General features: G+C 40.8%; 1 protein-coding gene across 1 annotated transcript in view; it reads right to left on the reverse strand.

Moving 5' to 3' along the window:
* Positions 1 to 16,377, reverse strand: part of CACNA2D4 (calcium voltage-gated channel auxiliary subunit alpha2delta 4) — a gene marked incomplete at both ends in the record, with an annotated part of 176,079 nt that overhangs the window by 118,454 nt on the left and 41,248 nt on the right. Inside the window, 8 exons of the mRNA XM_083365389.1 lie at positions 2,913 to 2,984; positions 3,412 to 3,498; positions 5,975 to 6,049; positions 7,004 to 7,084; positions 8,674 to 8,751; positions 12,334 to 12,467; positions 14,073 to 14,151; positions 15,491 to 15,604. Of these exons, the coding sequence (XP_083221515.1) occupies positions 2,913 to 2,984; positions 3,412 to 3,498; positions 5,975 to 6,049; positions 7,004 to 7,084; positions 8,674 to 8,751; positions 12,334 to 12,467; positions 14,073 to 14,151; positions 15,491 to 15,604 (720 nt within the window). The remainder of the gene's footprint in view (positions 1 to 2,912; positions 2,985 to 3,411; positions 3,499 to 5,974; positions 6,050 to 7,003; positions 7,085 to 8,673; positions 8,752 to 12,333; positions 12,468 to 14,072; positions 14,152 to 15,490; positions 15,605 to 16,377) is intronic.

Here is a 16,377-nt window from a genome sequence, read left to right on the forward strand (position 1 = left end):
GGCAGATCGATCCTGCAGGCAGTTACGTGAGCTGGCTGCCAGCTGAGCATTTCAAAAATATCTCAGCTAGCTTATTTAATTAGCCAAGCGTGGCCAGCTTGACGCTCTCCAAAAAAAGAAAAAGAAATCTGTGTGGGTTGCCATGTAATGTTGAGTGGTTCCCCCATTTTCTGTGTTGCTGGACAGGAAATAGCTCGGCTTAAATGACCCCCATGATATTCCCTCCAGGGGTCCCAAACCCTCCTGCTTTTCTATTGCTCTTAACATTTGATTTTATGATTCTTAGGTACCACAAGGTCACAGTAAGTGTCAACATCTAACCAATTTGGCTGATCTGGAAAAAAGCTAAGCAGAGCCACCAGGTCCAGCTGGGACTCAGAAATCAAGAGTCTCTAGGATAGGGTGGAAAACTGAAGGGAAAATGGAAAAAAAAATCCAAGGCAGTGGTAATGCTGCCAAGAAAACTACACAAGCATACTTATGGAGTCAACATTTTGGATTCAAAGAACACCAAGAAAATCAAAATGGATTTACATTTATTTTTAGGCTGTAGTAAGGTGCCTATTTTACACAGGCACACACACAAGCACTCTTCATGGAGCAGAATTTCCTCACAGTACTTTTTCTCCTTCAGTATAGTTTTTGCCTGAATATTGAGGGGAATTGGTGAACTATGTCATGCATTTAGCTTCACGCTGAAACTTGATCTGTTTTTTTAAAAAACCCAGTCTTAATGTTAATTAATGCAGTCAAGGAGGCACTTTGTATAGTCTGAAAGCTTACAAGATTAGAGAAATGGCAAATAGTTTCAAGTATTTTGGGGCAGGAGGTGATGTAATATCAACAGGAGTGAATAAAATGCCTCCATGGAACCCTGCTTTGCTAACCTTTAAAATAATTTTCAGTACAGTTGGAAATGGGGAAGAATATAAACTTAACTAATCAATTCCAGGGAGGATGTGAAATTTAGATGAATCAAAAAGCAGAGCATGAAGAAGTTAAAAAAGGTTAGTGCGGCAAGAGAGAAAAAACTAATACTACTTTTTAGAGTACTGACATATATTTCTTCAACTCTTTTTTTTCTAGTTACACAGACCTTGGAGGATTTGTTGTGATTCAGGGTCAGCCTGTGAGTTCGGCAATTGGGTTGGACAATTCAGAGGAGGAGGAGGGGGGTGTTGGAGAGGTTGATGAGGGTGTTGGAGAGCTTGCTGATGAGAGCCCTCAGCCAGGCCCATCTGGTTACGACGCAGACCCAGCTGTGTGAGCCTGACAGCGTGGATGAAGATGACCCACAGCTGGCCCTGTTCAAGGACGCCCGACGCAGGAGGCAGTCAATCAGGAGTAAACAGAGGAAGGCAATGGGGCACCTCGGAAGGAGGCAGAGAGAAGCCACGCCCTGAACTGTTTAAAAGGGGAATGCGTGGGAGGGCTGGTTTGCTGAAGGCAACCGTTTGAATAGCTCCTGTTTCATGGTTCATGTCTTGTTTTGCTCTGTTTGCTTTTGTGTCCATAAATTTGGCAGGCTTAGTTCCAGCCTCTTGCCTTCTTGTAAAGGGGTTGTCCCTGCATTATCTGCAGGGCCGGTAGTAGGCTGGTACAGAACAGGATTTTCTATCATTTCAAAACCTCTATGCATTTATTTAACTTAAGGGGGCAGCTGGTCAAGCAAACCATCTCAATGCATGTGTGTTATAGACTCCATGGAATACTTTCCAACTCTCTAGAAAAAAAAGTATGTGCCTTCAGTTTAAGAGATGCAGGTGAAAAAAAGCAATAATTGAAAAGCCAAGTCATAATGAGATGAAGGAGCAATAATGACAAAATAGTAAAAGACCTAATAAGGGGCCAATAAATGTCATATGGCATTTAATGATAACATATTTAATTTAGGAAATGTCATGATGCCTACATGCATTAATAAAAGGTAAAGGTAAAGGTTCCCCCGCACATGCGTGCTAGTCGTTTCCGACTCTAGGGGCCAGTGCTCATCTCCGTTTCAAAGCTGAAGAGCCAGCATTTGTCCGAGGACGTCTCCGTGGTCATGTGGCCGGCATGACTAGACACCAAAGGCACACGGAACGCTGTTACCTTCCCACCGTAGTGGTCCCTATTTTTCTACTTGCATTTTTACGTGCTTTCGAACTGCTAGGTTGGCAGAAGCTGGGACGAGTAACAGGCGCTCACTCTGCTACTCGGCACTCGGGATTCAACCCGCCAAACTGCCGACCTTCTAATCGACAAGCTCAGCGTCCTAACCCACTGAGCCACTGCGTCCCTACATGCATTAATAGAAGGGTATAAAACATTTCAATTTGTACAGAAGAGAACAAAACAGAAAGGGGGATATTGAAGCCTCTCCTTTTAATGTACACTAGAAGGGGGTGGGGCTTTGATTGCACAATTGCAGCACCTATATTGACTTGTTTGACCCTTTGTGGACACCTCTGCCCTGAATTCTTGATATGCACACCTGGACAAGATTTATTAGCACATAAGTCTCCAGAATTTTAGGAAACATTTCCATTCCTGAATCTACAGTCTTCAAATACCACTGGATTTTAATTGATCATATGTTTCTGCAGCAGCTACTGATAAATTAAGCCTCTGTTGATGACAACTATGACGAAAATGGATATTGTTCTCTTTACATCTTTTCTCTGCCTCCTAGGGAAACTCTGTGTTCCTGTTAGAGATGAAGAGAGAATAAAGATATGGCTAAGCTTTATATTTCTGAAACAGCCTTTATGATTTCGGTCTGCTAAATCTCCTGCTATTGTCATGAAGCTAATCTAATTATACTGATGTGCTTTTGGGATTTTAGGATTGTTCCACACAATTAACCTGTTTACTTTTCCAAATTGCATGGTTTTTAATCTACAATTTTTAAATACAGACTTATAAATACTCACTCCTTTATCCATGGGCACTTTCACATCCATGGACAAATAACCAGTTTCTCCATTGATCATTGCTGTTCGTAACTGCAGAAAGGAACCGGATTTCATTAGAATCTTTGGCTGACTCAGGACTGCTGGCACGCAGTGACAATTTAGGTATAGATATTTCACCCCTTTGTGTAATATACAGGTTGGGCTGTAAGCCTGTAATTGATCATACTGATTCAGGGAAGCAACTGCTATTAGAACTGGGAAATTTGTTCATATTGAGAAGTATGAACAATTGGCTACACCAGATTGATTCAAGGATGCTCTTCTATATGTTATATTTTTGCTCCACCTTTCATAGATTACTTGCATCATCTTCAGCTTGTTCTTATTTTGCTGCATATTGCCCATTGTCAATAGACAATTTGTCAATATTCCTGTGATTTGCTAGGAACTTTATGGATAAATCAGCCATGGTAGTGAGCACAACCCCCCCCCCCCCCGCCGCCAATTAGACACTTACAGTTTCATTGACATCTTCCCATTCTACTTCAGAAAGGTCAACACTGTTGTAATTAGGTTTGGGCTTCAGTTTTTTCCCTTCTTTGTACTGGAATAGTGAAAAAAGGACAGACAAAAAAGGAAGATATGCTTTTTCTCTATCAAGGAAACACTCGCCCCCCCCCCTCAGCTGATTATACAGTGTTAGTATCTATTGTTGAACGAAGTTCTAGGCATTATTACTGTTGAACAAGGAAAGTGCAGTTGTGCTCTTCCATTCATATTGCCCCCTGGGCAAAGATGAAGTTGTCCTCAACATGAGATTCAAGGTACTAGTAATGGTGTTCAAAGCCCTTCATGGCATGAGTCCGGAGTACCTTAGGGAACACCTGCTGCCGGCGTCTACTTCCCTCCGCCCTGTGCGTTCCCACAGAGAGGGCCTCCTCAGGGTGCCACCGGTCAGAGAATGTCGATTGGTGGCCCCCAGGGGGAGATCCTTCTCTGTGGGCGCCCCGGAGCTATGGAACCAGTTACCGGTTGAGCTCCGGACGGCGCCCGATCTTCGCTCCTTTCGCCGCGATCTGAAAACATACTTGTTCGAACAAGCCGGCCTGGCCTGAGGGGGGATTGGTGGGGCTTTTATTATTTTTATTGGGGTTTTTAGTATGTATTTATTGTATTTTTTAATTGGGCATGTATTTAATTACTTTTTATCTTTTGTAATTTCTGTGTTTTATTCTTGCCCTGTACACCGCCCTGAGTCCTTCGGGACAAGGGCGGTATAGAAATATTAATAAATTAAATTAAATTAAATCTTCCAGAGTTTTGCTATTACAGAAAGCAAAATAATGCTAGTCCTCGTGGCATCATTAGGAATGGAAGATTTTGGCTTCCAGTTGCCTTCCGGGTGAGATTCAAGGTGCTGGTGATGACATATAAAGCCCTACATGGCATGGGGTCCGGATTACCTACGGGAGCACCTGCTGCCGGCGTCAACTTCAGTGCGCTCCCACAGAGAGGGCCTCCTCAGGGTACCACCGGTCAGAGAATGTCGACTGGTGACCCCCAGGGGGAGAGCGTTCTCGGTGGGCCCGCCAGTCCTTTGGAACTGCTTACCGGCTGAACTCCGGATGGCCCCCGACCTTCGCTCCTTCCAGCGTGATCTAAAAACTTATCTATTCTAACAAGCTGGCCTGGTCTGATGGGTTTGGGGTTTTAACATTGTTTTTAACTAACTTACTGCATCGGGCGCAATCATTTAATTTTAAATCTTGTATCCTGTATTCTTATTTTTATTGCCCTGTACACCGCCCTGAGTCCTTCAGGAGAAGGGCGGTATATAAATCAAATAAATAAATAAATAAAATAAATAAGATAAGTTTTTTTCTGACAAAGAGAGGTAGTCCTCTACTTATGACCATTCATTTACTCATGATTCAAAGTTACAACAGTCTAGGTAGGAAAAAGTGACTTATGGCCTGTTCTTGAAATTACAATTGTTGCACCACCCCACTGGTCAACTGTTTCTAATTCAGGTGCTTGGCCTGAATCACATGATCACAATAGTAATCTTCCAAACAAAATCAATTGGGGAAGCTGGATTTACTTAATGGCCATGTGATTCACTTAATAACCCCAATAAAAATCATCATAAAATCAGACCTGATCATTTAATGACTCTCTTAACCACATTGCTTAACAACCAAAATTCCAGTCTTAATTGTGGTTGTAAATTGAAGACTACCTGTACAGACCTAGCATATTTTATTTGTACAAATTATCTTTCCAATAGCCCAAATCAGAAACAATAGCAGTGGCAAGAAGCAGAGCAATAATACAGGAATGATATATACTTTACTGTTTTAGATCAGATATAAATTTTAACACTGTAAGCATATAAGTAATCTAACCAGCTTGGCATTTATTGTATAATTTGTGTTCTTTTTCTAATTGGGATATTTATTGTATGCTTGTAATGAAAGCAAAGAAAATATAAATCAAGAGAAAATATAAAAAGTGAAGGAAGTTCTGGAGGAGATCTTTAAATCTCACATTTTGGGCAGAATAAGTATGTAATTAAAAGGTACCTTGGAGAAAATGAAGTATTTAACCAGCCAACGTAATTAGATAGGTGCATTGGAGCCTTGACATTTAAGTCAAGGTGACATAAAATTAAAATTTAATCGTGCAGGTGAGAAACGTTACCTACCTACAAAAGTTACCTGAGGTCCAAATTCCCTAGACACCATAACAATTCCATTGGCACAGAGTTACCAGTGATGTTTTTGCTGATGCAATGGGATCCACTGCATGTAAAAGTTCCTGATAGGCTGTTGATTTGATACCTCAATGGTGCCATTGAGAAGTTTGCATAGATATTGAATAGATAATGGGTTCATTGGAAAAGAACAATCAAAAACTGCCATTAGAAAAAGACAACCATCCAACAGCACCCACTTACTGTCACTGTGGGATAGCACAAATCTAGATAGCTGATGACCCTGTGCATCAATGAACTGGAGGTTCTAAAATGACGCAAACTAGACAGAGATCCCAGAAAATCTAGGGCTTGTTTAGGTACTTACCAGTGGTCGGAGGTCGGGATGAGACAGAATGTAGCCATTGTTGGTAATTAGAAAGGCATATCCGTGGATACCCAGCTTGAAATAAATGCATTAAAACAATTAGATGTATTTATTTCATATATATTTTTTGCAAGAGGGAAAGTTACAGAGCCCATCCCACAAAACTGTGCACTGATTGACTAGTACGCACACTATCATTTCTTAGTTTGAAAATTTTGTATAAAATCTTAACCCTTCAAGATATCTCTTTAATTTTTATTTTATTTATTTTTTATATTTCATATTTCTAAACCGCCCATCTCCCTCAAATTATCTTGCTCCTTCTTTAAGAAATACACATCTGGGCCTCTCAGATGCTCTTCTGTCTTAACATAGGTTAAAACCTGAATCAAGAGAGTTAAGGAGCATAAGAAGCTGCCAATACATCAGAATATTTGTTAATCAAGACTAAATTCTTGTGTCTAATTGGCAGTGACTCTCTGCAAGGATTTCTTCTAAATTTGCTTACTGAATTTCCCCCCCCCCCTCGAACTGAACAGAGCCAGATCGCTCATGAACCTCAAACAACATATTCAGATTCATTTTTAAGTTCAGACCCTAGCTACTACCATCCTAATATCACTTCTCTCCTCCACAATGCCTTGCTCTGAGGGTTCCTCAGATCAAGAAATAAGAATGTGAAATCAGCCTGAACACAATGCTGGCCCCCAGTACCCTGTTTTTAAGATTCTCACAGGAGCACCATATCTTTATAACAAGCCACGAGGAACATGGTTTCTTAGTTGTGCTCATATGATGGTGGGACTTTCCTTTGAAAGGGAGTAGTAGTAACAGAGAGTTTCAAAGGCATACATGTACTCTGCAGACACCTGGGAATGTGAACTTAATCCTTCTGAACCAGTGGGCATCTCTGCTTCTTACAGCATACAGGGATTGAATGAGTTCTTTGCCATTATGGTGGAATGAAGATTTCCTTTGGGACTGTTGCACTTTTAAAGATCAGACAATTCTCATTATTTCAGTTCTTACTTTGTATCGTGGAGCTAACTTAAGGAGCTCTCTCAGTGGAACATCAGACCCTACTACACCCAGGAGGATGCCATGGGATCTCTGAAAAATAGAAAATGAAAACCAGGAATGTATTGTCTCTTTTTGTCCTTGTACCGAAATCAATATCATCATTTTGTCACTATGTTGACTTTCATCATTTATATTGGACAAAATATTTGGATGGAAGGATAAAAAAAGGAGCAGAAATTGGTTAAACGTTCCATTCTCTAAGCTGTAGTGTAGATGCTAATAAAAAGAGATAATAAATTTTATAAGACTAATAATTTCAAAAGAAGCCAGAGAAGGGGATTACATTCCTTTTCTTAATTTGCCCAACAAAGAAAATAGTTCTTTCACTAGTTTTGATATGTTAGTTTCTTTATTTTAAAAAAATTATATTTCAAAGCCGAAGAGCCAGCGCTTGTCCGAGGATGTCTCTGTGGTCATGTGGCCGGCATGACTAGATGCCAAAGGCACACGGAACACTGTTACCTTCCCACCGGAGTGGTCCCTATTTTTCTACTTGCATTTTCACATGCTTTCGAACTGCTAGGTTGGCAGAAGCTAGGACGAGTAACAGGCACTCACTCTGTTACGCGGTACTCGGGATTTGACCCGCCAAACTGCCGACCTTCTAATCGACAAGCTCAGCGTCTTAACCCACTGAGCCACCACGTCCCTTCAGAAGCTCTAGAGAGTCCCTAAAAGGGAGTTAGGGCCATACAGGGAATGCAGGCTATACTTTGTTCACTTGACTTATTTATAAATATACTCTTTAAAATGTTTTTATTCATCTCGCATACTCTAGTTATAGGGTTTTAAGAAGTAGTAACACACATGTCCATTTAAGAAATAAATTAATGTCTGGAGATCTGCTAAAGATGTTTGAATTTGTTCTACCAGCAGCAAGATCTGACTGCTGGCCCAGTGATGGATTCTATTGCAAATCAGGGCTGTTTCCAGAGGAGGCAGAGGAGGAGAGGACCTGGAGCTTATGGAGTGAAGGAACTGGATGAGGCTGTCAGCAGGCCCAGAGGAAGAGAGAGAGGCTTTTGGAGGAGTTGGTGGCGGCAGCAGCAGTGTGCTCCAGGGGCGAAAAGAAGCAAGGCCTCTTTAAGGAAAAAGTGGAAGAGTCAGCATCAGAAAAAGGAAAGAAGGCGAGGTAGTCAGAATACAAGCGAATTTGAGGGCTAATCCACATGGAGCCCCATTTCCATCTGTCCTGTTTGCCATCGTTCACTGCCTAGAGACTAAAATGGACAATGTGAAATTTGAGCGGGCCCCGAACAAGGAGTATATATCGGAGGTAGTGACCCTTTGAGAGCTGTATGCAACGAAATTTCATTTTGATGTATGCCGATTGGTGTACATTCAAAGTGACAATAAAGTTATCATTATTATTATTATTATTATTATTAAAGCTCTGTCAGTCTGGTCTACTTACCTCCACTCCAGAGGAAAACTAAAACATCTGAAAATTATCTAACTGTTCTGATCTTAAGACATGTTTTATTCCTCACCACCCTTGAAGTTCATGTTCCTTATTCATGTTCCTTACTCTCTACAAGCTCCAACAAACAAAGTTTAAATTTTGCAAGCTATCCTCTTATCTTGCTCCCGGTGGAGGTTGCCTAGAAAATGATGCTTACCGTTTCATTTTTTTTGCTGAAGACAGGCATAGCCACTGTTGTCATAAGCAAAAGACTTTGAGCTTGAGAGGCAAAGAGCTACCAGATAGAAAAAGAGCAGCAGATTAGCTGGTGGAAGAGTAATTGGCAGGAGAAGCACAAATCCTTTGGATTAAATGGTAGGAAAGCACAATGAAAAGTGTGCACTAAACATACTAACTATACAAGAGGACAAGAAGAATATGATACAGAGGAATAAGAGATGAAGCTGAGACATGCTTTGACAATACTACTTTCACATAGGCAGATAAGATCATAAAGAAAGTTTAACATGTGACTGCACTTCTTCATATCCAGGTTAACATGGCATAGTTAGAGATATAGCTAAGCATGTGAATCACTTACCCAGACTTAACAAATTGTAAATGTGCTTACAAACTTATATTCAGGGATCAAATGCAAATGGGCTGGGGTTGAAAATAAGGGATATGTTCCACAAGAGACATGGGCTTACATGGAAGATGGATCATCAACAAGTTGGAAGAAATAAAGGTGAATTGTGTGAAATGAACAAAGGCATCACAAGCTAGAGATGGAGAGATGGGAGGGAGAAATAGCTTTGCAGCCTCAGAAGAGGAAAAAACCATTTATCTAGGGCTTCAAGTCAATTCAATAAAAGCTTCACCCATTTCACCACAGAGGGCTTCAAAGTCTCATTAGATGAATCCAAAGATCCAGCATAAAAGCCAACTAGATACCTATGGAAAGTCCTGAGTGGCATGAAGGCAGCTGCATCATTCCAGTCACATATGAAAGCAACCAGTATTGAGAGGAATCCTTCCTCTGTTGGGAATAATATATTGCTATTATTCTTAATAGCTGTACATAGCACTATCTTCTATGAATGTTAAATTTCACTGTTGCATCACCTATCACAAGGGTAGACAACCTTGGCTCTTTTGTGACGCGTGGACTTCAACTCCCAGAATTCCTGAGCCAGCATGCTGGCTCAGGAATTCTGGGAGTTGAAGTCCACGCGTCACAAAAGAGCCAAGGTTGCCTACCCCTGACCTATCACAACATTTTATAGTATTCAGTTCCACAGATTAATCTTCTGCTAGCCATTCTAAATGTTAGCTCAGTGGGCATTATTAACAGGTTGAGTATGGGTAATTCAATAACTAAAATGTAGATGGCCATCCTGTTGCGGTACTAAATATTTACTGTATAATTGTGAAAACATTTCCTCTATATTCTCTCAAACAAATTATGTTACTGCTATTTCAGTATTCAGAGGGAATCCCTACTAATGCTAAAATCCCATTATGGACATTGTATAATCTTAACAATTACTTCAAGGTGTAGCACTATAGTTGCATAATTATCCACATGTCTAGAAAGAAATAAGTATCATAAATTTCAGTTTAAGTGAGCACCAAGTTGCAGTCAAATCCATTAAACGAATCTAGGATTAAGCCACAATTCAAACAGGGCACCTTCAGCCCATGAGCCATGCTCGGAAATACTATTCCATGACACAACACAACACAACTCAAATACATCCAGAATTATGTTATCTGTGTCTTTCCCATGCTGCGTTGCTCAGACACCACTGTATTATCATCTGGATGTATAGTTAAGCTACAAAGTAATCTAATATACAACACAGCAATCCACATAAAAAAGAGTCAATGTTCACAAAATACAGCTAGGTTGTTACCTCCTCGAATTGTGGCAGCTAGTGAGAAATGTGGATGACATTAATGAATGGACAGGACAGAATAGATGAATAAGCCAAACAAACATGCAACCACTAACACAAAAAATGCAAGTGAGAAAAACATAAGAGCAAGCAAAAGCATCACATATAGTAGTAGTTTTTAGGTAGCAACAGTCCAGAATCAACACTCAATAAAATAAATACAAGGTCATTCTGCTGATAATCTTAACTAAATTGGAAAAGAGATTTCTTTTATAATTTAGTTCCAAGCTCTCTGAATTCAAAAATATCTTCTCTGGTCTGAGATGGCCAAGGCATGGTATGGTGTGGTGGGATCAACTTTTTTAACTGTTGGCTCTTGTAAGCCGTTGAGCTAGTTGTGGACAGTAGCAGCAAGTAACTGGGAACACATAAAGCCATATTCCATCCAGAATCAGATATTTTAAAAACTGTAGATTGATTCTGCCAGTATCAAGATTGTTAATGCTCTGCCTTACCATTTAATGCACAACAAAGACCATGTATATGTAGCAACCACCAGGCAAGAATTTTTCCTTGGTTCCTTATGATTTAATGGGCTCATTTTTATAGTTTCTTGAGGAACAGTACAAAGTGGTTCACTGTTGCTCTCTTCCTGGATTTATTTTTAATTTCCTAGTCTAACCTATAGTTCTGGTGCTTCCCAGTGATCTCCCACTGAAATCCAACAATGGCCAACTTGTTTAACTTCCTAAAACATGGCTGTAGGTGTTCTGTTCCAGCCTACGACTGGCCCTGTTGGAATGTCAGGGACAACCCCTTTTTATAAACAATAGGCTGGAACTAATCCGACCAAATTTATTTGCAAAAGCTAAACGAAAAAGTTCAAACAAAAGTTAAACAAATACAGACCAAGACTTTATCAGAAGCTCTTCACCTGGTTGCCTTCAGCAACCAGCACCTCCCACACATTCCCCTTTTAAACAGCAGTCTCAAGGCGTGGCTTCTCATTGCCTTCTCCTGAGTTGCCTCATTGCTTTCCTTTGCTCAGTTCTGCTGGATTGCCTCCTGCTCCTAGTGTCCCTGAACAGAGCCAGCTGTGGATCGTCTTCTTCCAATCTTTCACGCTCACACAGCTGGGTCTGAGGAGGAACAAGATGGGAGGGGCCTGGCTGAGAGTTCTGCCGTGCATCAGAACCTTCCTCTGACACCAAAGGCTCTCCAAACCCCTCCTCCTCCTCCTCTTCAGAATTGTCCAACTCAGCTGCCGAATCCACAGGCTGATGCTGAATCACAACAGTAGGTGCTGCCACTAGGTGGTCAGGCTTTATTGCTAGGAGTGGATAAATGCACTTGAGAAACTTTAGCCTTATACAAAATGATAGACATTCCTATGAGAAACCTGTAAAATTGTACTACTGAATTTCAACTTGAAAAAAATATAATGGAAAGTCTTCACTTTTCCCAACAGTCTCACTGCTAAAGCGAGATAATCTTGCTCATTATGAAAAGCAGTCTTCCTCCTCAAACAAATTCTTCCTTTGGATTTTAGCCTTAGTCATTTAAGACATATGGGACCCCATAATGTATGTTAATTCTTTCTGTGAAATAGGAAACAAGCTACAGTATGCTGCTGCTGCAGGCTCAGTGACCCATTTCTTGAGCACAAACTACTTTTTTTCTTTCTGCTGACTAATCTTTTAATAAAGTGCTTCTGCAGAATTTACAGAGACAGAGGTTTTAACTAAGTCATGCTATGCCTCTTGTGATTTCTTTTGAGTTCCTGGACTATGGTGGAACTTTAAATTGCACATAAGGAAAATGTGATAAACGATAACTCTTTTAGAAGGCACATTTTAACACTATCCAGCTCTGTGATCCACTTCTGAATGATATACATATTGCAAAATATATTTGAAGAGACCCTTATCTCTTAACACCTTCAGAGCTGGACAACTAGAAACTTTTCATGAAATACTTACAGCACTATCCATATAGGCTTCAGTCCATATGATGTCATGATCATGGTTGATAACCATTGGCCGACTAAGTACATGCAAATATTCCATGACATTCTCTTGCACATCAGCCAAAGTAGATATTTGTGTGTAGTAGCCTGACATGGAAAAATATAGGGGGAAAATAAAGATTTACCCTTCATTTACAAAAACCAACTGACTATACCAAAATCAAACCTTCTGAAAGTTTTCTAAACATACTTTACATGTTTTTATTTGCAGGTAGTCCTCAATTTATGACCACAATTGGGACTGGAATCTCCATTGCTAAGTGAATAGAAGGCTGTTAAATGAGTTGTGCTTGATTTTATGACCTTTTTGCCATGGTTGTTAAGTGAATAATGGTGGTTGTTAGGTGAAGCAGATGGTCATTAAGAGAATGCAGCTTCTCTCATCAACTTTGCTTGTCAGAAGCCAGCTGGGAAAGTTACAAATGGTGAACACATGAGCCTACGATGCTGCAACCATCATAAATCCATGCCGGTTGCCAAGAGCCTGAATTTTCACTATCTGACTGCAGGGACACTGCAGCGGTTGTAAGTGCAAAGACTGATTGTAAGTAACTTTTTCCAGTATTGTTGTAACTTGGAACAGTCATTAAATGAATGATTATAAGTCAAGGATTATCTGTACCATCTTTGTAGGTTACCCCATACTATACACAAGCACACTATTTGGAAATTTAGGAAAGGCCCAATTGAAATTGTTACTGTTATTTTTTTGCTTCTTTTATATTTTCTTTCTGAAGCAGTAGGCATGAGCCTAAATGGACTCCAGAAGATGGTAGAGGACAGGAAGGCCTGGAGGAACGTTGTCCATGGGGTCGCGATGGGTCAGACATGACTTCGCAACTAACAACAACAACATATTTTCTTTCACCCACAAAATGCTCCTGATTCAGTTTCCTAATTGCATATTCTTCAAAATCTGTGACAAATGGTTCGTACAAGAGTAGGCATTACTATAGTCTGCTACTTGTTTCTGGAACTTTACCAGTTCAAATTAGATTTGCATGTCACAATTGCTATAATATAAAAATATATGATTGGCAAGTGCTTCTGTCTTGCAGAAAGGATGATTAAAATGAATATATATATATATATATATATATATGTGTGTGTGTGTGTGTGTGTGTGTGTGTGTTTATGTGTGCAAATTTTTTGGATTGCTAACAAAGAATTAAAGTGAGCTGTCAATATGAGCTGTCACTACTGTCACTACTGTCACTACTGTGACTACTGCCTGTGGATGGCCTTGGGTTAGGCTGAAACAGGAAATAAGATTTGTGTGTGTGTATATACAGGAAATAAAGATTTACCCCATGTTTGGGGCCTAGCAAGGTAATCTAAATAGTTAACATTTGACATATATATATATATATATATATATATATATATATATATATATATATATATATATATATATATATATATGTCAAATGTTAACTATTTAGATTACCTTGCTAGGCCCCAAACATGGGGTAAATCTTTATTTCCTGTTTTCAGCCTATCTTGAAGGCCATCGAACAGGCTGTAGGACATATATTAAGCTGACTTTGTAATAATGCCGCTTGGAGGCTGTGTGAAAGCCCTAATAAGCAGGCATATACATAGGATGAAGGCTACTGCTAAGTTTGTAAGCCGCCCTGAGTCTTCGGAGAAGGGCGGGATATAAATGGAATTAAATAAATATATATTAATTACCTTTGTTGTTACAAGCTATCCATTTCACATTCTGGACGAAGCTGACTTCCCTCCCAATAAGGTATGTAAAAACACGGACCTGTCAAATGAGATCGCAAGCATTAGAATGTAATATTAAAAACAACCAGCACTCTACATCATTAATATTTCATTTTAGAAAACCCTGGACAAGATCAGCATTTATCTTATTCTGGCTCCCATCTGCAATTCTCAGGTCCTGCCACATTGTATCTCTGAGCTAAAGACCCCACTCCAAAAGACAGTCCTTATGTAAATATAGGAGTAAGAGTATGTGGAAATAATTAGTTTGAATTCATGGAATACCTAAGTCAGAACTAGCTAGTACTTAGATGGGAAGGGAGCAGGAAATCTCAGGGCGATAGGCTAAATGGATTTTTTTAATTCGTTGAAAAGAAACAATGACACAGGACTTTCATGAAAAAAAAAGCCCTACATGGATGCCCCGTTTGGAGATCTGCTGGCTTCCTCAAACATGGATGAAGCCGGCAGCCCTGCAAACGGGGCGGCGGAGGTTTGGAGGCCTCTCCAAACGGGGTGGAGAAGGTTTGGAGGCCCCGGGGGGAGGGGCAGGGCACTCGAGTGGCTCCGGCAGCACCCGGGCTGAAGGCAGCGCTGCGACCTAGCGCCCGTCGCCAGGGACACCCGCTGCCGCTGCCGCACAGGTACCTCCCGGCTCGGGGGAGCTGCGCTGCGGGAGACGCTCGCAAGGCTTCCTTTGGCTGGGGAAAGGCCCAATGCCTCCGAGGTGGGGCCGGGCAGGATCTTCTGAAAAAACGTTTCCTTCCTCGTTTTTGCGCGGCCCTCCGCGGTTGTCTCGGCCTATGAGTCCCCCCTCCCCCTGTAAGCTGGTGGCACCGGGCAGCGACAGGTGCGCGTGGCTCAGGATGCGGCATGGGCGTCAGGGCTGCCAAGGATCAGCGCAGTGCAAGCAATCCAGGGCAGGAGCTGATCCCGAAGCTTCACAAAAGGCGGAAAGAAAAAAGTCCCAGAGAGAGAGAGAGCGCAGGGCGGGGGGAGAGCAGTTTTTTCAGAGGGAGGAAAAGTAAGGATGGCAGAGCCGTCCATACTAGAGGTGGATGGGGGCAGGGCTGGTGCACATTTTGCGTTCTGCGCATGCATGTGCATGCACGCATGTGAGCGCACATTTTGCAGCTCCCACTTTTTTGTGTGTGTGACGGAACCGGTTCCGAGTGGCTCTTTTGCTGTTTCAGGTTGCTGACCCCTGATCTAGACCAATCTCATTAATTAGCAAGATCCATCCAAAATTATCTCAAGCAAAATTTTAGCTAGGAACCTAAGCGTCTCCCTGCTACTCATTGTTTTGTTCCCTGCTCATGATTCATACCAGACCAGTTGATTTTCTATGCTCTTCTCTGTTTTTCACTTTGGAAGCTAACCTTACGATCAGGCCAGTTGAATTTTTCAAAGACGTATTCATAATCTTCCATAGCTCCATCAGTAAGCAGCATGATTGCTTGGTTGCAAAGGCCTCCTTGTCCTGCATCTCTGAACTACAAGCAGAACAAACCACAATGAAAATCATGTATAGGGATACACATCTTACTGGCACAAATAGTATAGCAAATTAATGAAGTCCTTCATTAAGCCTCAGCAACTCCTATCTATCATACTGATAGGTGTGTTCAAACAAATTTATTCATTTATTTTTATCCTGGCTTTATTATTATTATATAACTTAAGAGAGTAAACATGCCTTCCTCCTCATATTCTCCTCACAACAACAATACTGTGAAGTGGTTGGTCTGAGAGAGAGTAACTGGCCCAAATTCACCCAACTGGCTTTCATGGCCAAGGTGGCACTAGAACTCATAGCCTCGTAGTTTGTAGCCTGGTGCCTTAACCACAAATAAAATAAAATAAAATAAATAAAAAATGTGTTCATAAAGGTCTCCCTACTTTTGTGCTAGATAATTCTATGATTAGTTATGCTAGAAGGGAAAATCTTTGTACATGCCAGTAACGTATTTCATAATAAGTCATGGGAAGAAAATATTAGCCATGAAATGGACAAAAACAATCCAGGCACGGTGATCCAATATACCCAACTTGAATTCAGTTATGTTCCAGAAGAGCAGAATATTACTTAGGCTTTCCAAAAATAAAAACAAGACTTTTGCCTAATCTAAATATTTCTGGGTAAATGTAAGGTTGTTGGTAACATTATCATTATATGTACATTATTGATATTCTTCTTCATAGCCTCCAACTAAGATGACTCTGGTGAATTGATGCTAATTAAGTGTAGTGCCTCCTAGCTTATCTC

Source organism: Vipera ursinii (genome assembly GCF_947247035.1).
Source record: "Vipera ursinii genome assembly, chromosome: 6".
Classification (NCBI taxonomy): domain Eukaryota; kingdom Metazoa; phylum Chordata; class Lepidosauria; order Squamata; family Viperidae; genus Vipera; species Vipera ursinii.